This window comes from Danio rerio, chromosome 14, assembly GCF_052040795.2.
Source record: "Danio rerio strain M-AB ecotype USA chromosome 14, GRCz13ab, whole genome shotgun sequence".
In the NCBI taxonomy this organism is placed as follows: Eukaryota; Metazoa; Chordata; class Actinopteri; order Cypriniformes; family Danionidae; genus Danio; species Danio rerio.
The window spans coordinates 32,577,250-32,593,582 of NC_141034.1; the positions used below are offsets into that span (position 1 = coordinate 32,577,250).

Consider the following 16,333-nt stretch of genomic DNA (forward strand, 5'->3'; position numbering starts at 1 on the left):
ATTGCGCTTGGCAAGCAGAGACACGAATGCCCGATCCGGCTGAGGAGGAAAGAGACTAAAAGCCGGTAAGATTTAACAAGCATCACTTTCTAGCCAGCTCCACAACACTACTATAATCGTTAGAGCTCGGTTATGCTTGACGAAAGGACTGTTTTCTTCTTTTTTCTCTGTTTACTGCGATAACTTTTTAATAACGATAGATGGCTGAACGATAAAGGAAACGCTAGCTTTGCTAACCACTGGGTCTATCAGATATGAAAACCATACGTCATTCCAATGTTTGAATGGCGATTGAACTGTGTAAATTGAGTTTTGGTTCAGAATTGTTTGAAATGAGGCTATGTGATGGGAAAATCTTGTCTTGGCATCCTCCATGCTCTCATGGTGATGATGATGATGCTGCGTTTGACGTTTGGCATCCCACGAAGAGAGCCGTCGTCATCATATTCACATTCAATGATCAGACCAGGCGGAATAAAAGAGCTTTAACGTTACCGGATTTCGTTATTTATAGAGATGTGGTTGAAATGGAACGTGTTTCATTTATCAAACTGAACCGTTTCCACGGTGATGGACGGAACACGTGCATCTGCGTAGAACTGACGGCAGTTTGAACATAATGAGGTCGCGCCCAAAATAAATGCAAATGAATCATAACTTTACGTAGCTTTATAGGCACAGCTTTTATGATTAAAATATGTAACGGTATTTTCGGTTATTAGGTAAATCCCTATTTGTTGATGGTGTTACTTGAACATTTGTAAATATAAATATCAAAGGGATTGTTTACCCATAAATAGAAAATTATAATAATAAATGTTATTCATAATGTATATTCATAATGTATATTTAAAATATATAAACACACACTACCGGTCAATAGAATGGGGTCAGTTTTATTTTATTGTTTTCATGTTTTGTTTAGTTTTTTTATATAAAAGTATTGTTCATCAAGCTAATTATTAAATGTAAAAAAAAAAAGGTTAAATTATTATTTTTTTACAGTAAATAACTGCTTTTCTTATTGAAGATATTTTCAAATGAAGTTATTACTCCAGTCATTAATGCTTTTATTACTGTTACCATTAATAATAATGCTAATAATAACAATAATAATAATTAATATTAGAGTGATTTCTGAAGAATCATGTGTCCCTGAAGACTTAAGTAATGAAGCTGAAAATTAATCTTTAAATCACTGTAATAAATTAAATTATAAACAACTTTTGAACAGTTATTTTTTAGTGCAATAACATTTCACTGTTTTTAATTTTTTACTGTATTTTTGATGAAGTAAATGCAGCCTTGGTGAGCAGGATAAGCTTTTTTTAAACATTTAAAAATCATCATACTGACCCCAAACTTTTGAGTGTGTGCATGTATATATTTTACATTACATTAAGGTCTTATTATGCAAGTAAAATATTTGATCTATGAAAAAAAGAAAGTTATTTAAGCTACAACATTATTACATTTTATCTACTGCCTTGGCAAACAATCCCCATTATGTTTATAACAATCTGGACTGTGAGCTTCCTGTCATATAATGATGTCTATCTAACATTAGGAATCTGAACAGTTCATCTTCCAGACTGTGATTGTGTATGTGAAGTAAGCATACTTCATTTTTGAATGCTCTCAAACTTTAGTAGACATGCTCAGAAATGAGTTTGTGGTTTCAAAATTTATATTTTAAATAATGTAAAGTTTATTGCACATACCTGTCATTTCCTTTCATAAGACCTCAGCAATTCTTGCTAGTGTATTATTTAGTTTAGATATTATATATAAACATACCTGTATATGTTCTGCTGAAGAACAAAAGTCACTTAAATCTGAATGGTTTGAGCGTGATTTTTTTTTTTTTTTGGTTGAACTATCTTTTTACAACTACACGTCATTGTATGTTATGTTTACAGAAAGATAGACTTGACATGACCGCGTCACCAATGGGTTATGCTAATATTTGTGAAAGGACTGTAATCACAGCCACTCAAAGCACAATTGATGTGTACTTTGAAAGTGTACATTCAGGTCAGCTTGTCAGAATGTGTCCTTTTATTTAACGGAGGTCACTTGGTAAAGGCCAGGCATGATAGCAAGTGTTGCACAGATAATGGGATCAGATCCAGCATCCAGTCTTCTATTCCAGTCCGCTGTATGTCCACCTGCTGAGGATCTGGTCCGTGAGTGGGGTGAGCTGAAGGGAATGATATCATTGGCTGTCTCCGCTCGCTGACCACTCTCACCAGGATTTAAGGGTTCTCATTGAGTATAACCTTTGTACTGGCTTTAGGTCGTCCGGGCAGATTAAGAAATTGCATCAGTCAGCATTAACACAGTTGGTTTCTTTAGAAGTTAATTTGTTGATGGTTAATGTAATTAACTTTGAATTAGAAACACAGAGCATTCATTAATTTCGGGTGTGATATTTCTTTCATGTATGTGAAGATTTTAAATATTGGGGCGTTTAATTGTAGATAACGTTTTTAGTGTTAAATGTAAGATTTTCTGTCATCTAATGGTCACTTGTAACTAAAATTTAAATGAATTTAATTTGAATTAATTTTTAACATTTATAAAATTAATGTCCTTCACATTATAATTGCACATTGTCAGTAATTGTCTTCGTTTACTGACTTAAAAAGGGTTAATTTTTAACTTGGAGTATTATGTAAACAAAACAACGTTTCAGAATTAAAGATTTACATTTAGAATTAAAGACCAATTCTGAATTTAAAGTACATAATAACATAACAATTATTTAATTTGTTTCTTCAAAACATTTAATATCTGTATATCATACCAAATTTGTTGTTGTTGTTTTTGTTTTTTCATTGAAGCAGCAGATATTATTTTGCCCCTAGCCAATATAGGCTTAGGGTTGTGTCAACATCACATGCCGGTTTACCAGGATTGATAATATCGTGACTTGGTCTCTGTTCACCAAAATGTTGTCAGCCTAAAAACAAACAGACTGATTGCTTAATTGTTGAAGTAAGAAGGGTTTGGTTATCTGAGTCAGTGGACTATGTCCTATCATAACCTTTTGCCTTTTGCTTATGCCACTGCAACAGCTCTACAGCTGGTCACACCATCAGAGAGGGTCTTATTTCATGGACAGTACTGAGCACAGTGTCAGGGTGATGCAAATCTATGTAAATGTTACAAGGTCTTTGTTTACAGGTTGTAAAAGTGGTGTTCATTTGAATTTGTTTCTGTTGAATCCGTCTTTAGAGCTTATTATTGTTTCTTCCTTAATCTGACAGCAGTCGTGTGATCAGGAGTTGACCTTATCTCCCTGAGTTGAAATGATTATAAGCCAGAGTTCACCTACGTGGCTAATGAGGGAGATAACTCAAGGAAAAAGATTAGCTGTTACAATATTATAAAGTGCTTCCTTGAAATCTAGACTAACCAGTGGCCTTGGCATTTCTGCCATGCTGTACCAGGAACTAGAACACATAATAGAAGTGTATCAAATGTGCCTACAATAATAAGCAAAAGCTAGTGTTACAACCTTGTGCTTTAATATCATGTCGTTGGTTTGTTCGTCATTCTACCCTGTTTTTAGACTAAAGCAGGCACCGCAGAATATTTGTGAGGAAATTGTGACTTCATACTAGTGTCCCTAAATTACTATGAGAGACGCACTATTCACTGGCCTGGAATGTGTCTTTTTCGTGGCACATGTGACTGGCCTCAAATTAGCCTCACTTGTCTCATTAAAGTATCTGAATAGTATCTGAAGCTGTTCTGCTTGAAGCATCTTACTTGCTCTTTCTTGTAGTAATTTCTCATAATGTGTTATTTTGTTGTTGCGCGCATCTAATGGAAATTTATTTCCTCTTTTTGTTATTGTCATTCTCATCAGGTTGCACATTTTGGAGTCGCATATTAGACACTTCTAGAATCTTTTTGAACTTTGACCCAAGGCAACAATCTTAGTGTATCTCAGGCTCTGCCTGACCCTTCATCCTTCAGTCCCCTCCAGCTTCTCAGCAGACGTGCGTCTGAACATGGACCTCAGTGCCGTTCTCTTGTTTCCAGTACATGCAGTAGTGTGGCTCTACTCCCTCTTGAGCTTTCTGCCATGGTACTTTCTGACAGGAGCCCAGGAAAAGAAAGCCTTGGCAAAGAGGCTCAAATCCAAGTCAACCAGCGATCAACCGGATGGACCATATCGCTCCACGGATCGCTTCGAGTCCCTGGTCACAGTGGACTTCCCCGGAAAAGACACCCTTGATAAGCTGTTTGACTATGCAGTAGAGCGTTTTGGTAAATTAGACTGCCTTGGAACCCGAGAAGTTCTGAGTGAAGACAATGAGACTCAGCCAAATGGAAAAGTCTTCAAAAAGGTACATTTTCTGACATGCTCATTCATATAATGCTGCAATGCTAAATTGCTTAATTTCAGTTTTCTGCTTCAAATCCAATTTAGTTATGTTATTCACATGACCTTTCTCAGTTTAGACTGAATTCGCTGGTCTGAACAAACGACTAATGTCAAAGAGTTATAAACACATTTTATTCATAAATGTACACTAATGTTCAAAAATGTAGGGATGGAAAGACTTTTTAAAATTTTTGAAATGATCATGCTCTCTACTAAATTTATATCTGACCACAAATACAGTAAATCCAGTAGTAGTAAAATGTAAAATGTGCTGTAGTGGAAAAGCAGAATTTTTTGCAGTCTTCATTGTCACATGATTCTTCAGAAATCATATTTTGTCATTATTAATGTCATTATTACTGAGTTTGTGCTCAACTCTTCTTTAAAGATTGTTTGACAAACATATACATTAATATTTTATTTGTAATGGATTTATAAATGGTAATTAATATAAAAACAAATAGATTTTTTATTGCACATATTAAAAGTTTATATAAAAGTTAAACAATTGGAACTTTCTGAATTATTTTTAAAAATACTGCAGAAATGAATTGTAAAGCTTTTCATTTGGTAATGAAGATGAAAAAATTCACCAGGGTAAAATGTTTATTAATATAAAAGTGTGTGCGCATATGTGTGTGTGTGTGTGTGTGTGTGTGTGACTGCTTTTGATTGCCAGTTGATTCTTGGTGAATATAAATGGAAGTCCTATGAGGAGTTAGACATTGAAGTCAGTCATTTTGGGAGCGGACTGGCAGCACTAGGACAACAGCCAAAAAGCACCATTGCCATTTTCTGTGAGACGCGGGCTGAATGGATGATCACCGCTCAAGCCTGCTTCAGACGCAACTTCCCCTGTAAGGAAACCAGATTATTTTTACTCTCATCTACCACACTTTCCTTTATCCCTAAAAAAAAAATAGTCATAGGTTTAATGCTTGCCGATGATTCGGATGCTTTTGTGACCCAAAATGTAATGAATATGCTTTCATCTTAATCCTCTTTTGTTAATCTGTTTCATGTGTTTTATTCATTTATTTTTGCAGTGGTCACCTTTTATGCGACTCTTGGAGAAGACGCAGTGGCTTATGGATTGAATGAGTCTGGAGTTACACACCTGGTCACCAGTATAGAATTGCTGGAAACAAAACTAAAGGTGAGCTTTTATTTAAGAAACCGACCTTTTCTTTCAGCGTGTTATTGTTTGGACAAAGAAAAGTTGTTGATCCTGTGTGCTATTTTTAGTGCAGATCCTGTCAAGTCACCTTTATTTCTGTAGTGCTTATTACAATATGTGAGTTTCTGTCAAGCTGTTAACTAGGTTAACCCTTTTGTGCTGTTGGGGGTGTTTTCATTCACGCTGAGATTATTTTATTTTTTTTCAAGGCTTAATTTGGCCACAACTTTCTCTGTGTTTCAGCAAATTGACTATTTTTGGTGACAAATCTTAAGTTGACACACATTTTGGAAAAATCCAAAATTGAAATTTTACAAAAGCTCAGCAATACACTCAAAATGCACTACTCTTTCGTTATGTTCATGGCTGTTTTGTCCCCATTGACAAAGTCAAAATTAAACAGTTTGCCAACAGGGAAAACCACCAGCAGTCAAGAATGCATTATTTGATGTCATGGCTTTGCAATCAAAAAATGTAGTTATAATAGAGGTCAATGGGCCAAAAACAGCCACAAACATAATGAAAGGGTTGTCAATTTGAACAATACACATGGGTTAAAAGGAATAGGTTAGAATGACTGGCACAAATCAATGTCAAAACAGCACATTTTTCAGTTGCATTATCTTTGCTACACTCAAAAACTGCAGATGATAGATGAATGAATAGATGGATAGACACACATCATCAATATAAATTTGAGATAAAACCCATACTGAATCTGACAAAAGTCTGGCTTACTCACATCTGGCTTATTCACTCATAACTAACTCGGTTAAAATGTTGATATTTTCTTAAATGTACAGTAGGTTCTGAATCAATACAATGTCAAGGAACACTGACGACAGCTAACACTATATTAACTATATTATTACCCACATTAATGCACATTAACGTTTGTTTATTATGATTTGTTGCCTGCTGCTTTATATGCATTGTTGCATTCTGATTTGCTGTGAATGTTTTTATCATCTGAAAAAACAAAACCACACCAAGCGATTTATTTATTTATCTTTTCCCAACAATATTGTTCCTCTCAGCTGTTATTACAGCTGTGGGCTCTGCCTTTATCCATTTTGTTATAGTTGTCAACCTTTATGTGAACAGACTTTTATTAATCATGTTTGGTAAGCAAAAACTATGGAAATGCAAACATTTGGACTTCATGAGTTTCTTTCCTTTATTGAAAAAAAAAGATTGTAAAGAATGTTGATAACTAATTGATGGTTCCCATTTGACTTCCATATTTATTTTTACTGTGGAAGTGAATGTGGACCAAGGTTATTATAGTTTTGCATTTTTAAATTAGCTTTTTTTTTAATAATATTTTTAAATTAGCTGAACCTAAAACCAAACAAATTCAACTGAAGCAAAAAATCATTTTATTTAGTTAGTTTTTTTTAGTAACTGTGGTTAGTTTTAGTTTTTCTTTTTTTTTCTTTGTTATTTTCAATTAACAAAAATGTTTTTTAACAAAGTTTTAGCTTTAGTTAAAAACTAAAATAACCTTGGTGTGAACCATTGGCTGGTTTCCGAAGTTGTTTAAAATGTCTTTTTTGCATTGAGAAATTTTTTAAACCATTTGAGGAATTGAGTAAATCGTTAGGAATTTTTTACTTTATGGTTGAACTTTCTCTTTAATTTTTGAACGGGCCTGGTTTTTCACAAAATCTTTTGCTTTTATCTTTCTAATGTTGGAGTTCAACAAATTGACAGTCAAAAGCTAAAGCTAGTGCCAGCCGGCTTTAAAAATGTATGTATTTATTTAAAAGTTCTGTTTTTTTATATAAATTTGTTTATTCACATTTTTATTCCCATGTAGAGTGTTCTTCTTCAAATTCCCAATTTAAAGCACATCATCTACGTGGACAATAAGAGCATGAACACAGCAGGATTTCCACAGGGCATCCAGATCCACAGCATGCACTCAGTTGAAGAGCTGGGAGCCAAGCCAGAAAACTGTAAGTACCGTTAAGTCTTTAAAAGCACCAACTTCACAGTTGACATTTTATTTATATGCTAATTAACATTCTCTCTAGTTTATCCAATGTTCAACCACCACACAATATTGATTTGAATCAAAATTTGCACTGTAATGGATTCGTCTCCATCAGCAGAGAAATAAACAACAATTGTTTTGTTTTTCAGTGAATAGACCAATAGTGAAGCCCGTCCCATCAGATCTTGCTGTTATTATGTACACCAGCGGCTCCACCGGGAGACCTAAAGGGGTGATGATCATCCACAGTAACCTGATTGGAGGCATGGCAGGCCAGTGTGAGAGGATACCTGGGTTGGGGTGTGTATAATAGAGTGCAATATTACCTTTTTATTTTCAGCGGTCATGGTTATATAAGAAGTTTTAGCATTCAGTTGTTTTTTAAAAAAGAGACGGAAAAAATATCAGCCAAGACACACAGTTTGTAGTTCTTTTCCTACTGTAGATGACGTCATTCAGCACAATGAACTCCAATGAAGCATTGCCAAATATAATTAAGTATGCTTATCCATACTTTTTTATTATGATTACAAAAACATGTATGTATAGCTCTGGAAATAAATAAAAATAAGAGACTTCCCAGCTGTTCTGGCAGGGTTTCTCCAGGGTCTTAAAAATTCTTAAAATGTCTTAAATCTCAAAATTTTAATTTTAGGCCTTTAAAAGTCTTAAATTTACCGAAATCGTGTTGTAGGTCTTAAATCTTTTTTTAAACGGGTCTTAATTTTTCTTTGTTCATGTATTGCTACCAGATCTGGCCAAAACCCATACAATCACCAACAATCATCTCAGTAAAACTTTCTATTTAAAAAGGTAATATCTAACTCTGTTTATCATAATGCTTTAATTATTTTCCTTACAGTAACATTTGTTTTAATGTTATCCATGTATTTACTGCTGGGAACACCGACCTGGACAGATTGTTGATTTAATTTATTATATTTTTTTTAACTTTTAAAACATTTGTTCATTTTTTTATTATTATTTAAGTAGATCTTGCTTGTTTTTACACAATATTTAAAGTATTTAGCTAGGAAATAAAATCTAAAACATTTTATTGTTTTATTTTTTTATGTATTGTTGTATTATTAAATGTATTAAATTATGATATTTTTTTGATAGGTAAACAAAAATCTTTTTTTCCATCAGGGCCATTTGAAGAATTCCTTAGCCTTTAGCCCTTTGTGGGTCTAAAATTCCATTCATAATGGTCTTAAAAACATCTTAAAGTCTTAAATTTAACTCTGTGAAACCTGCAGAAACCCTGTATAGGTTCTCTGTATTTTCCATTAATAAGCATATGTTTTGAGTAAAACTATTAATTTGTGAAGCCTATATCTAATAAATCTAGTAAATCCAGAGAAATGAAGAAACAATTGTCAAATGTTTTTCTTTTCTTTTTTGTGACCAATTTGAATAAAAGCATTTTAAATTAGCCCAACAAATTATATACAGAACAGATAATGTTGGAACTTACTGGAATAATTAAAGTAGTGGTGAAAAATAAACATAGAAAATAAATATTAACTGGAACATATATCATGAATATTTTACATAAAAATATGGTACATTTAGTGGTATTTAAATCAAATAAAAAATGTTTATTTTGCTAATAAAATTTTTAATAAAAAATCAAAAAATCTAAAAATGTATATAAATTGATATCTAATTTAAGACATTTCTTTGAAAAATGATCAAACCTGAGACATTCATGCCCAAATGTGTCTACGTTAGAAAAATGAAGAGTTGCAATATGACGGATGGGTAAAAAATACACTATAGAGAAAACTAAATACAGTAGATTTACACCAATAATCCAACAATGTCTGAGTGAATTTCGATTGTGGTCTTTATCAGTATGCCTGTATGCTTCCACAGACCGAAGGATACATATATTGCTTATCTTCCTCTTGCTCATGTGCTGGAAATGACGGCTGAGATCTCATGTGTGACATACGGCTGCAGAATCGGCTATTCTTCACCACAAACCCTGTCTGATCAGGTACTGCACCTTTTACTGCATCAGATAAATATAGCAACATATTCACACAGATTTGTGAGCTTTTTGCCAATTTATCAAATTAAACTAATCTCTGTGTGATAATTGAATTGCTCGCTTTTCCTTTCAGTCAACCAAAATTAAAAAGGGAAGTAAAGGGGACTGCAGCGTACTGAAACCTTCCCTTATGGCCGCTGTACCTGTAAGTCAGACTCCATTAACATTTTCTTCTCCTTTCAATCACATCAATTCTGTTGTTGAAAGTCTCACACCTTTTGCTTGTTCCATCAGGAAATAATGGACCGCATCAATAAAAACGTGATGAGTAAAGTGCAAGAGATGAGCTGTGTGCAGAGAACCTTGTTCAAGCTGGCCTACGACTATAAGCTCGAGCAGATCAAGAAGGGTTATGATGCGCCGCTCTGCAATATGTAAGAAAATGGGCTTCAGTTAATCACATGTGCTCTTGTTAATGAGTCTGGAGATTTAATCCTCGTCGTTCCCTGATGTGTTCAGCTTGTTTAAGAAAGTCCGAGCTCTGCTGGGTGGAAATGTGCGAATGATGTTGTCTGGAGGAGCTCCTCTGTCTCCTGCTACTCAGCGCTTCATGAACATCTGTTTCTGCTGTCCTGTTGGTCAGGGATATGGTTTAACGGAGACCTGTGGAGCAGGCACTATAACCGAAGGTGAGGAATCTTTTCTTAAAGCTGTTCTGTAGAGCTGTATGATTCATGGTCAAACGATCACAATCTCAATTCAAACACCCATCAGATCTTAATCGACATGATTTGCATGTTTTTGTTCAAGTTTGGATGATCGCTATGGGGCATTCAAATTTGTGTTTGACCCACAAAGAACAGTAGTCACGCATGTTTTGAAAAACTATATGCACGGCAAGTGTTTCAGTCACCAATAAACTTCCAGTGAAAGTGACTATTTTCAGTTTCATACAGTTCCTTTTACAGCATCACTAATGTAATTTAATTAAAATAAAATACCAGTGTTTCCCTTACCATTATTTTAGGGTGGCGCCCCACCCTCCCAATTGCTTTTCCCGCCACCCCTTTAAGTCAAATTAATTGTAATTTTGATATAGCGCCAGATCACAACGTCTTCAAATAAATAATCTAAATAGCCATAAGCAATATCTTATTTACACACAGGCATGTCATTTCTGTCTCTACATGGTCGCACGTTTACAAATTTCTGCTCTCTGAATCACACACGGTGGAGTTCCATGCAGCCACTCTCTGCTCTATGGGAATGAGAGTGCATGCCACATCTGACAGGACCGATACATTCTCAGAAGTGAATCACTTTAATTTCACAATGGTCACTTAATTCTTGTAAAAAAAAATTTAAATTTAAAGGGTTAGACTTAGATGTTGCTTAGTAATAATAGCAGGTTTGGCATGCTGTCCCACCTAGTCAATGAGCATGAGAAGGGGTACAAGATTAGGAAAATCTCGAGAGCTCCTCCTGGTAAAGGAGGAGTTGGGGTGGATGGTGGGATTCTTCAAAAAACAAAGATGAGGGAGTAAAGCTGCGGTCACACTGGCCTTTTCGCCCATAGACTTTCAAGTTTTGCAGTTTGCTGCGTCGCATAGCTCAAGCTTGGTGAGCTCTGACCTGCGAAATCACACCTCTTGGCTGTGTGAGACCAATCGGGGATAAAAACATTACCACTCTGGACAGAAATTTAAAACATGGACCAATCGCTCGCTTTTTTTAATGTCTAATCATCTTGTTTAATCCGGCCCCTTTTCACAGCACCGTACTACAGAATTTCGCAAGCTCAAACTCTAGCGTGACTGCAGCTCAATGCTAGTCGGGCTATTTATAGTGAGTTTGGAATGATCTGATTGGCTTACTAATGATTAAACATAAGAGATCAGCTGCAATCAGTCATATCACATGCTCCTCTCGAAATCAGTTTGTGAAACTTTACTTATAGTCTGACAAAATGCCATCTTACAGCAATAACAACATTGTTTTGACAAGATTACGTTGACGTTGCATAACCTGTAGATGTTGGACTCGGTCTCTCTCGTGTGCACACTCGGTCAATGGTCAAGTATAAAAGTATACTAGTGTACTTGTATACTAATAGCACTTAGACAAACTGGCCCACTTTCTAGTTTTTTTTTTTAAAGTATATATTTTTTATTTTAAGTTTAAAATGTCTTTTATCGCATCCTGACGGTCCCAGTCAGAAGTGTAAACTGTGAGAGAGACTTTTTAAAGATTAATAAATGCTGAAATTTTATAATGGCCTGACTGTTTACTGGAAGCGGTTGAGTTAGTTTGTTGAAAATTAAAATTCCCTGTACATATATCCCATTATAATGGACTTTCTACCAGAAATGTACATTATCTGTCACTGATAACATAAATACACATAACATAAATACAGTGAATAAAAAGTACTTCATTCCAAATGTTTTTAAAATGGACTGATGGTTGATTTCTCTGAGTTGTTCTGTAGGAATATGTCATTCATTTTGGTTCTCAGATTTTTTCTTTCTTTATTAAAAACACTTTGCAAATGTTCAAACCCTGTCATTGTCCTTGTAATCAGCCCAATTGAACCTACAGCTTTATTAGTTTTTTTGTGCCAAAAACTGATATTTAGGAAAAAAAATTCATAAATAACAAGTTTAAGTTGTCATCATTCACATCAATTGATTAAAAACATAAAATTATAATTAAATACTACAAAAATATGATACAAATACATGTACAATTGTCCCCATATTTTTTGTCATTCCTGTCACATTTGCATTAAATTTAACATAACAAGGCTATGATTCAGAAATGACGTTATTTGATGGAGAAGCTGAACGTGATCAAGATTGTGTTCTATCATTGAATTGTATGATTTTTATGCTTGTTTTGTATGATTTATTTTGAGGACGACAACCTAAAGGTCAGGCCCTGTCACATTATTTATAAGTAAAAATGTATGATTCTGGTAGAATGTCCCATAATTTATGTGATGCCATCAACTAACAAAGTTACTGATAAATTATCTATGTACAATTTACAGCATGGGTCCCAAACTCAATTCCTGGACGGCCGCAGCTCTGCAAATCTAATAAACACAGCTGATCCAACTAATCAAGGTGTTGGAACAACTTGATTATTTGGATCAGCTGTGTTTGATTAGGGTTGGAGCAAAACTGTGCAGAGCTGCGGCCCTCCAGGAATTGAGTTTGAGACCCATGATTTACAGCATATAGAAATATAAATAGTGATGACTACAGTAGTGATAAAAAGCACCATTTAAATCTATCTTAAAGCTTCAAGTTGTGTGTTTAAATTGGTAGTGTTACATTTACTACCATTAACAATGTACTTTTCACTGAAGAAATCATTCAAGAGATTCTTCAAAAATGCTGCTTCATCCAGTAATGAAACATGTTTTTCTATTAAATCTTTTAGATTAAGTATCTAAAATATATATTCATTTTAATTATATGTGCAAAATGTCGTAACAAAACAAAACCACGCTTTCATACCTTTTATTAAATTGTTATTATTATTCATATTTATGGTGTCTATTGAGAATTGTGGGAGAACTGTGACCTCTATTTTAAACAGTTTCTTAATGTCTCCAGAATCATGCAGCTTTACACTCTTTTTGTCATCAAATTAGTTAAGATGAAATTTTTGTCTTTGTTGTGCAGTTGCAGACTACAGCACAGGACGAGTAGGAGCTCCTCTGATCTGCTGCGAGGTCAAACTCAAAGACTGGGTAGAAGGTGGGTCAATAATACTAGTACACATTTTCCATTTAGCTCCTACTTGTACATATCTTGTGCATATCTTAAGCCTTAAAGCAGTTCACTGTAAATTATATTCTATTATGCTTCCTACAAATCTAAATGCTGTTATTTTGTTCTGTGGAATCATTACACAACTGTTGCTATAGAACATTAATACATGTTGACCACCATAACTGTCATACTCATAAAAAGAAGACTATGGTACAATCTTGAATGTTTTCATAAGCCATTAATATTGAATTTATTTAACAAAGTTTTCCAATATTAATGTTTTAAAATGGCTACAGGTTTTCAGTATGATTTAGGGATTTATATTTAATGGTGGAACTTAACTGAACATCCAAAACGGCGCTGTGTCCTGGGGTGAATGTACTCATTGTATCCATGTACATGTTTTTATTTTTACCAGCTGAGAACTCAGTAAGAGCTCATCAAATGTTTAGCACTCAAAACAGTGCCGAGAATTCCAGAGACAGCTGTTCTGGCATCTGGACTGATTCATGGATAACATAGGTCCTCTAATGATCATGGAGCTTTGGACACACAACTCTTTTTGTCATGAAATCTTTTGTTTTTTTGTAGCATCACCATTTGTGACCTCCCATTCTGTTTTTGATTAGCTTAGATGCCTTTAGTGCATGTTGCGTTCATATTTCAGTCGTCTGACACCCATTTTTTGGTCTTGGTACACACCAAGGTTCAGGTGACAGCATTACCAGAGCAATAGAATAAAGTTCTTTTAAACCAACCCATGCTTGCAAAGTGTGAACATTGGGTTATAACTCATTATATGCTTTTCTCAGGTGGTTATACAAAGCGTGACAAGCCTCATCCGCGTGGCGAGATCCTCATCGGTGGTCCTAATGTGACTATGGGCTACTACAGGACTGAAGGCTGTAATAATGACGACTTCTTTGTCGATCAGAATGGCCAGCGGTGGTTCTGCACTGGCGATATAGGAGAGATGCACGCTGACGGCTGTCTACAGATTGTTGGTATGTCTAGATTTTAGGCAGTCACATTTCACTACTTCCCATGATCAGTTTTTAACGTTAACTATAAATTAATTGATAAATCATTAGCCTTAATAATACAGGATGTGTCTATTTTAGTTGCACATACTGGCCAACATGACACTCCAAATCTAAACATAGTATATTGAATTTATTGTGCAATGCGGAAGTAAGCTCTTCTCTGGGATTGTTTTACAAATGCCGATTATAGGGGAAATGATTAGGAATAATAACTTGCAGTAAATTACTTGCCCTACAAACAAATGTGTTGATGGCAATACAATACTAATAAATAATATAGTATGAAAATACATGTTTGAAATATCTAGCAGCTTAACAAGCTGTTTTTTCATTAAAAATCAATGGAAGTGATTGAGACTGGACGTCTCAAACCAATAAGGTTCCAATGGCTCCACCTGCTTCTACATTAAGGAATAGTGTAAATAGGAAAAGTTTGTGTTTGTGTATAAATTTATATTATTATTATTTTAGAAAAAGATAGAATATTTATTAGAGTGGTGTTCTTGCTGACTTGGATGTTAACACTGTCAAATGGTGCATCCATGTGAGCAAATGATTTTTGTTACTGTAAGCAGGTTATTTTCTTCCCAAACGGGTTTAGGAAATTATGAATATATCGCTGACATAATTAACTATTTGATAATGCTGATGTGGTGCAACACAACAACACTAGACCATACACTCATACATTAGTACTCCTTTTTTATTAAACTCCTAGATACTCATGGCTTTGTATTTTCCTTGCATCTGCTGTATTTGTTGTTGATGTTGTGCAAAAGTAACGAGCACCTCAAAAATGTGTATGTTCATGACATTGATGCTTAATTGACCACCGATAAGGTGTATCGAATTAAAGGATTACTGAATTTATTGATGGTCAAATATGTTCAATACAGTGGAAGTTTTGTTTGAATTAAAATCATATGTTTGTATGATCTATTGGTATTCAACCCTTTGTTTTATTTGATCTGTAACCTCTAGACCGCAAGAAGGATCTTGTAAAACTTCAAGCTGGAGAGTACGTCTCTTTGGGCAAAGTTGAGTCAGCGCTGAAGAACTGCTCTTTCGTTGACAACATCTGCGCTTACGCAAACAGGTTTGCACACTCGGCTTTGTCTGATGCTTATGGGATGATACTGACCCTAACAAAGGCTCCTCTCTTCAGAACAGCAGATGCGCTGTATACTGACCTCTTTTCTCTCTCTCTCTCTCTCTCTCTGCCCACCAGTGACCAGAACTACGTTATCAGCTTCATTGTTCCTAATCAGAAGAAACTGACAGCTCTTGCCAATCAGAAAGGCATTGAAGGCACGTGGGAAGAAATCTGTAACCACCCAGTTATGGAAAGGGAAGTTCTGAGAGAAATTAAAGAAGTCGCAAATTCAAGTGAGTATCAGTTGCAGTGTTTATAGGTGTGACTGACAAGGTGTAAAGATCAAAACGTGTACACTTCATTAGGAAATTCACTCAGATTGAGATTCTGTGAAGACTGGCTTAACCAGTTTACACTTTCAGCATGAAAACCACACAGGTTGTTTTTATATTACAATGCTTTTTTCATAAAGTAGTTTTTTTTTTTTGTCAATTTAGGCATTTGTTTTAATGATTTAGGGCCAGATATAATCAAGTCACCCACTTTGTAAAAATCGACCAAAAACGCATTGTAAGTCAAAAGTCATTGACTATATGATGAAGCCTATTCGAAAGTTACAATAACCCTGTAAATCAGGTCATGAAGGCAAAAAACTGTTTTATATTTATATGATGATACTATTAATAAGTACTATTATACTTCTAATATTCAATTAAAGGAAGGTTAATATTGAGTGTTAGAGGTAATGTTGTCTCGTTATAAGTTTAACAATGTTTTTTCTGTTTCACCAATGAAAATTTTCCAGTTAAAACCGGAGCAGAAAATTGGTGCATCTGTGAACAACACTGTGGTG

At 34.7% G+C, this 16,333-nt stretch overlaps 1 protein-coding gene across 1 annotated transcript in view; it reads left to right on the plus strand.

The window, feature by feature from the left end:
• acsl4a (acyl-CoA synthetase long chain family member 4a) overlaps window positions 1-16,333 on the plus strand; it is a 20,500-nt gene continuing 4,167 nt past the window's right edge. The window contains 14 exon segments of the mRNA NM_200649.1: window positions 1-65; window positions 3,875-4,358; window positions 5,076-5,253; window positions 5,443-5,552; window positions 7,393-7,531; window positions 7,719-7,869; window positions 9,448-9,571; window positions 9,699-9,770; window positions 9,860-9,999; window positions 10,085-10,254; window positions 13,255-13,329; window positions 14,157-14,348; window positions 15,369-15,483; window positions 15,616-15,773. Coding sequence (NP_956943.1) covers window positions 4,020-4,358; window positions 5,076-5,253; window positions 5,443-5,552; window positions 7,393-7,531; window positions 7,719-7,869; window positions 9,448-9,571; window positions 9,699-9,770; window positions 9,860-9,999; window positions 10,085-10,254; window positions 13,255-13,329; window positions 14,157-14,348; window positions 15,369-15,483; window positions 15,616-15,773 — 1,963 coding nt within the window. The 5' untranslated portion in view covers window positions 1-65; window positions 3,875-4,019.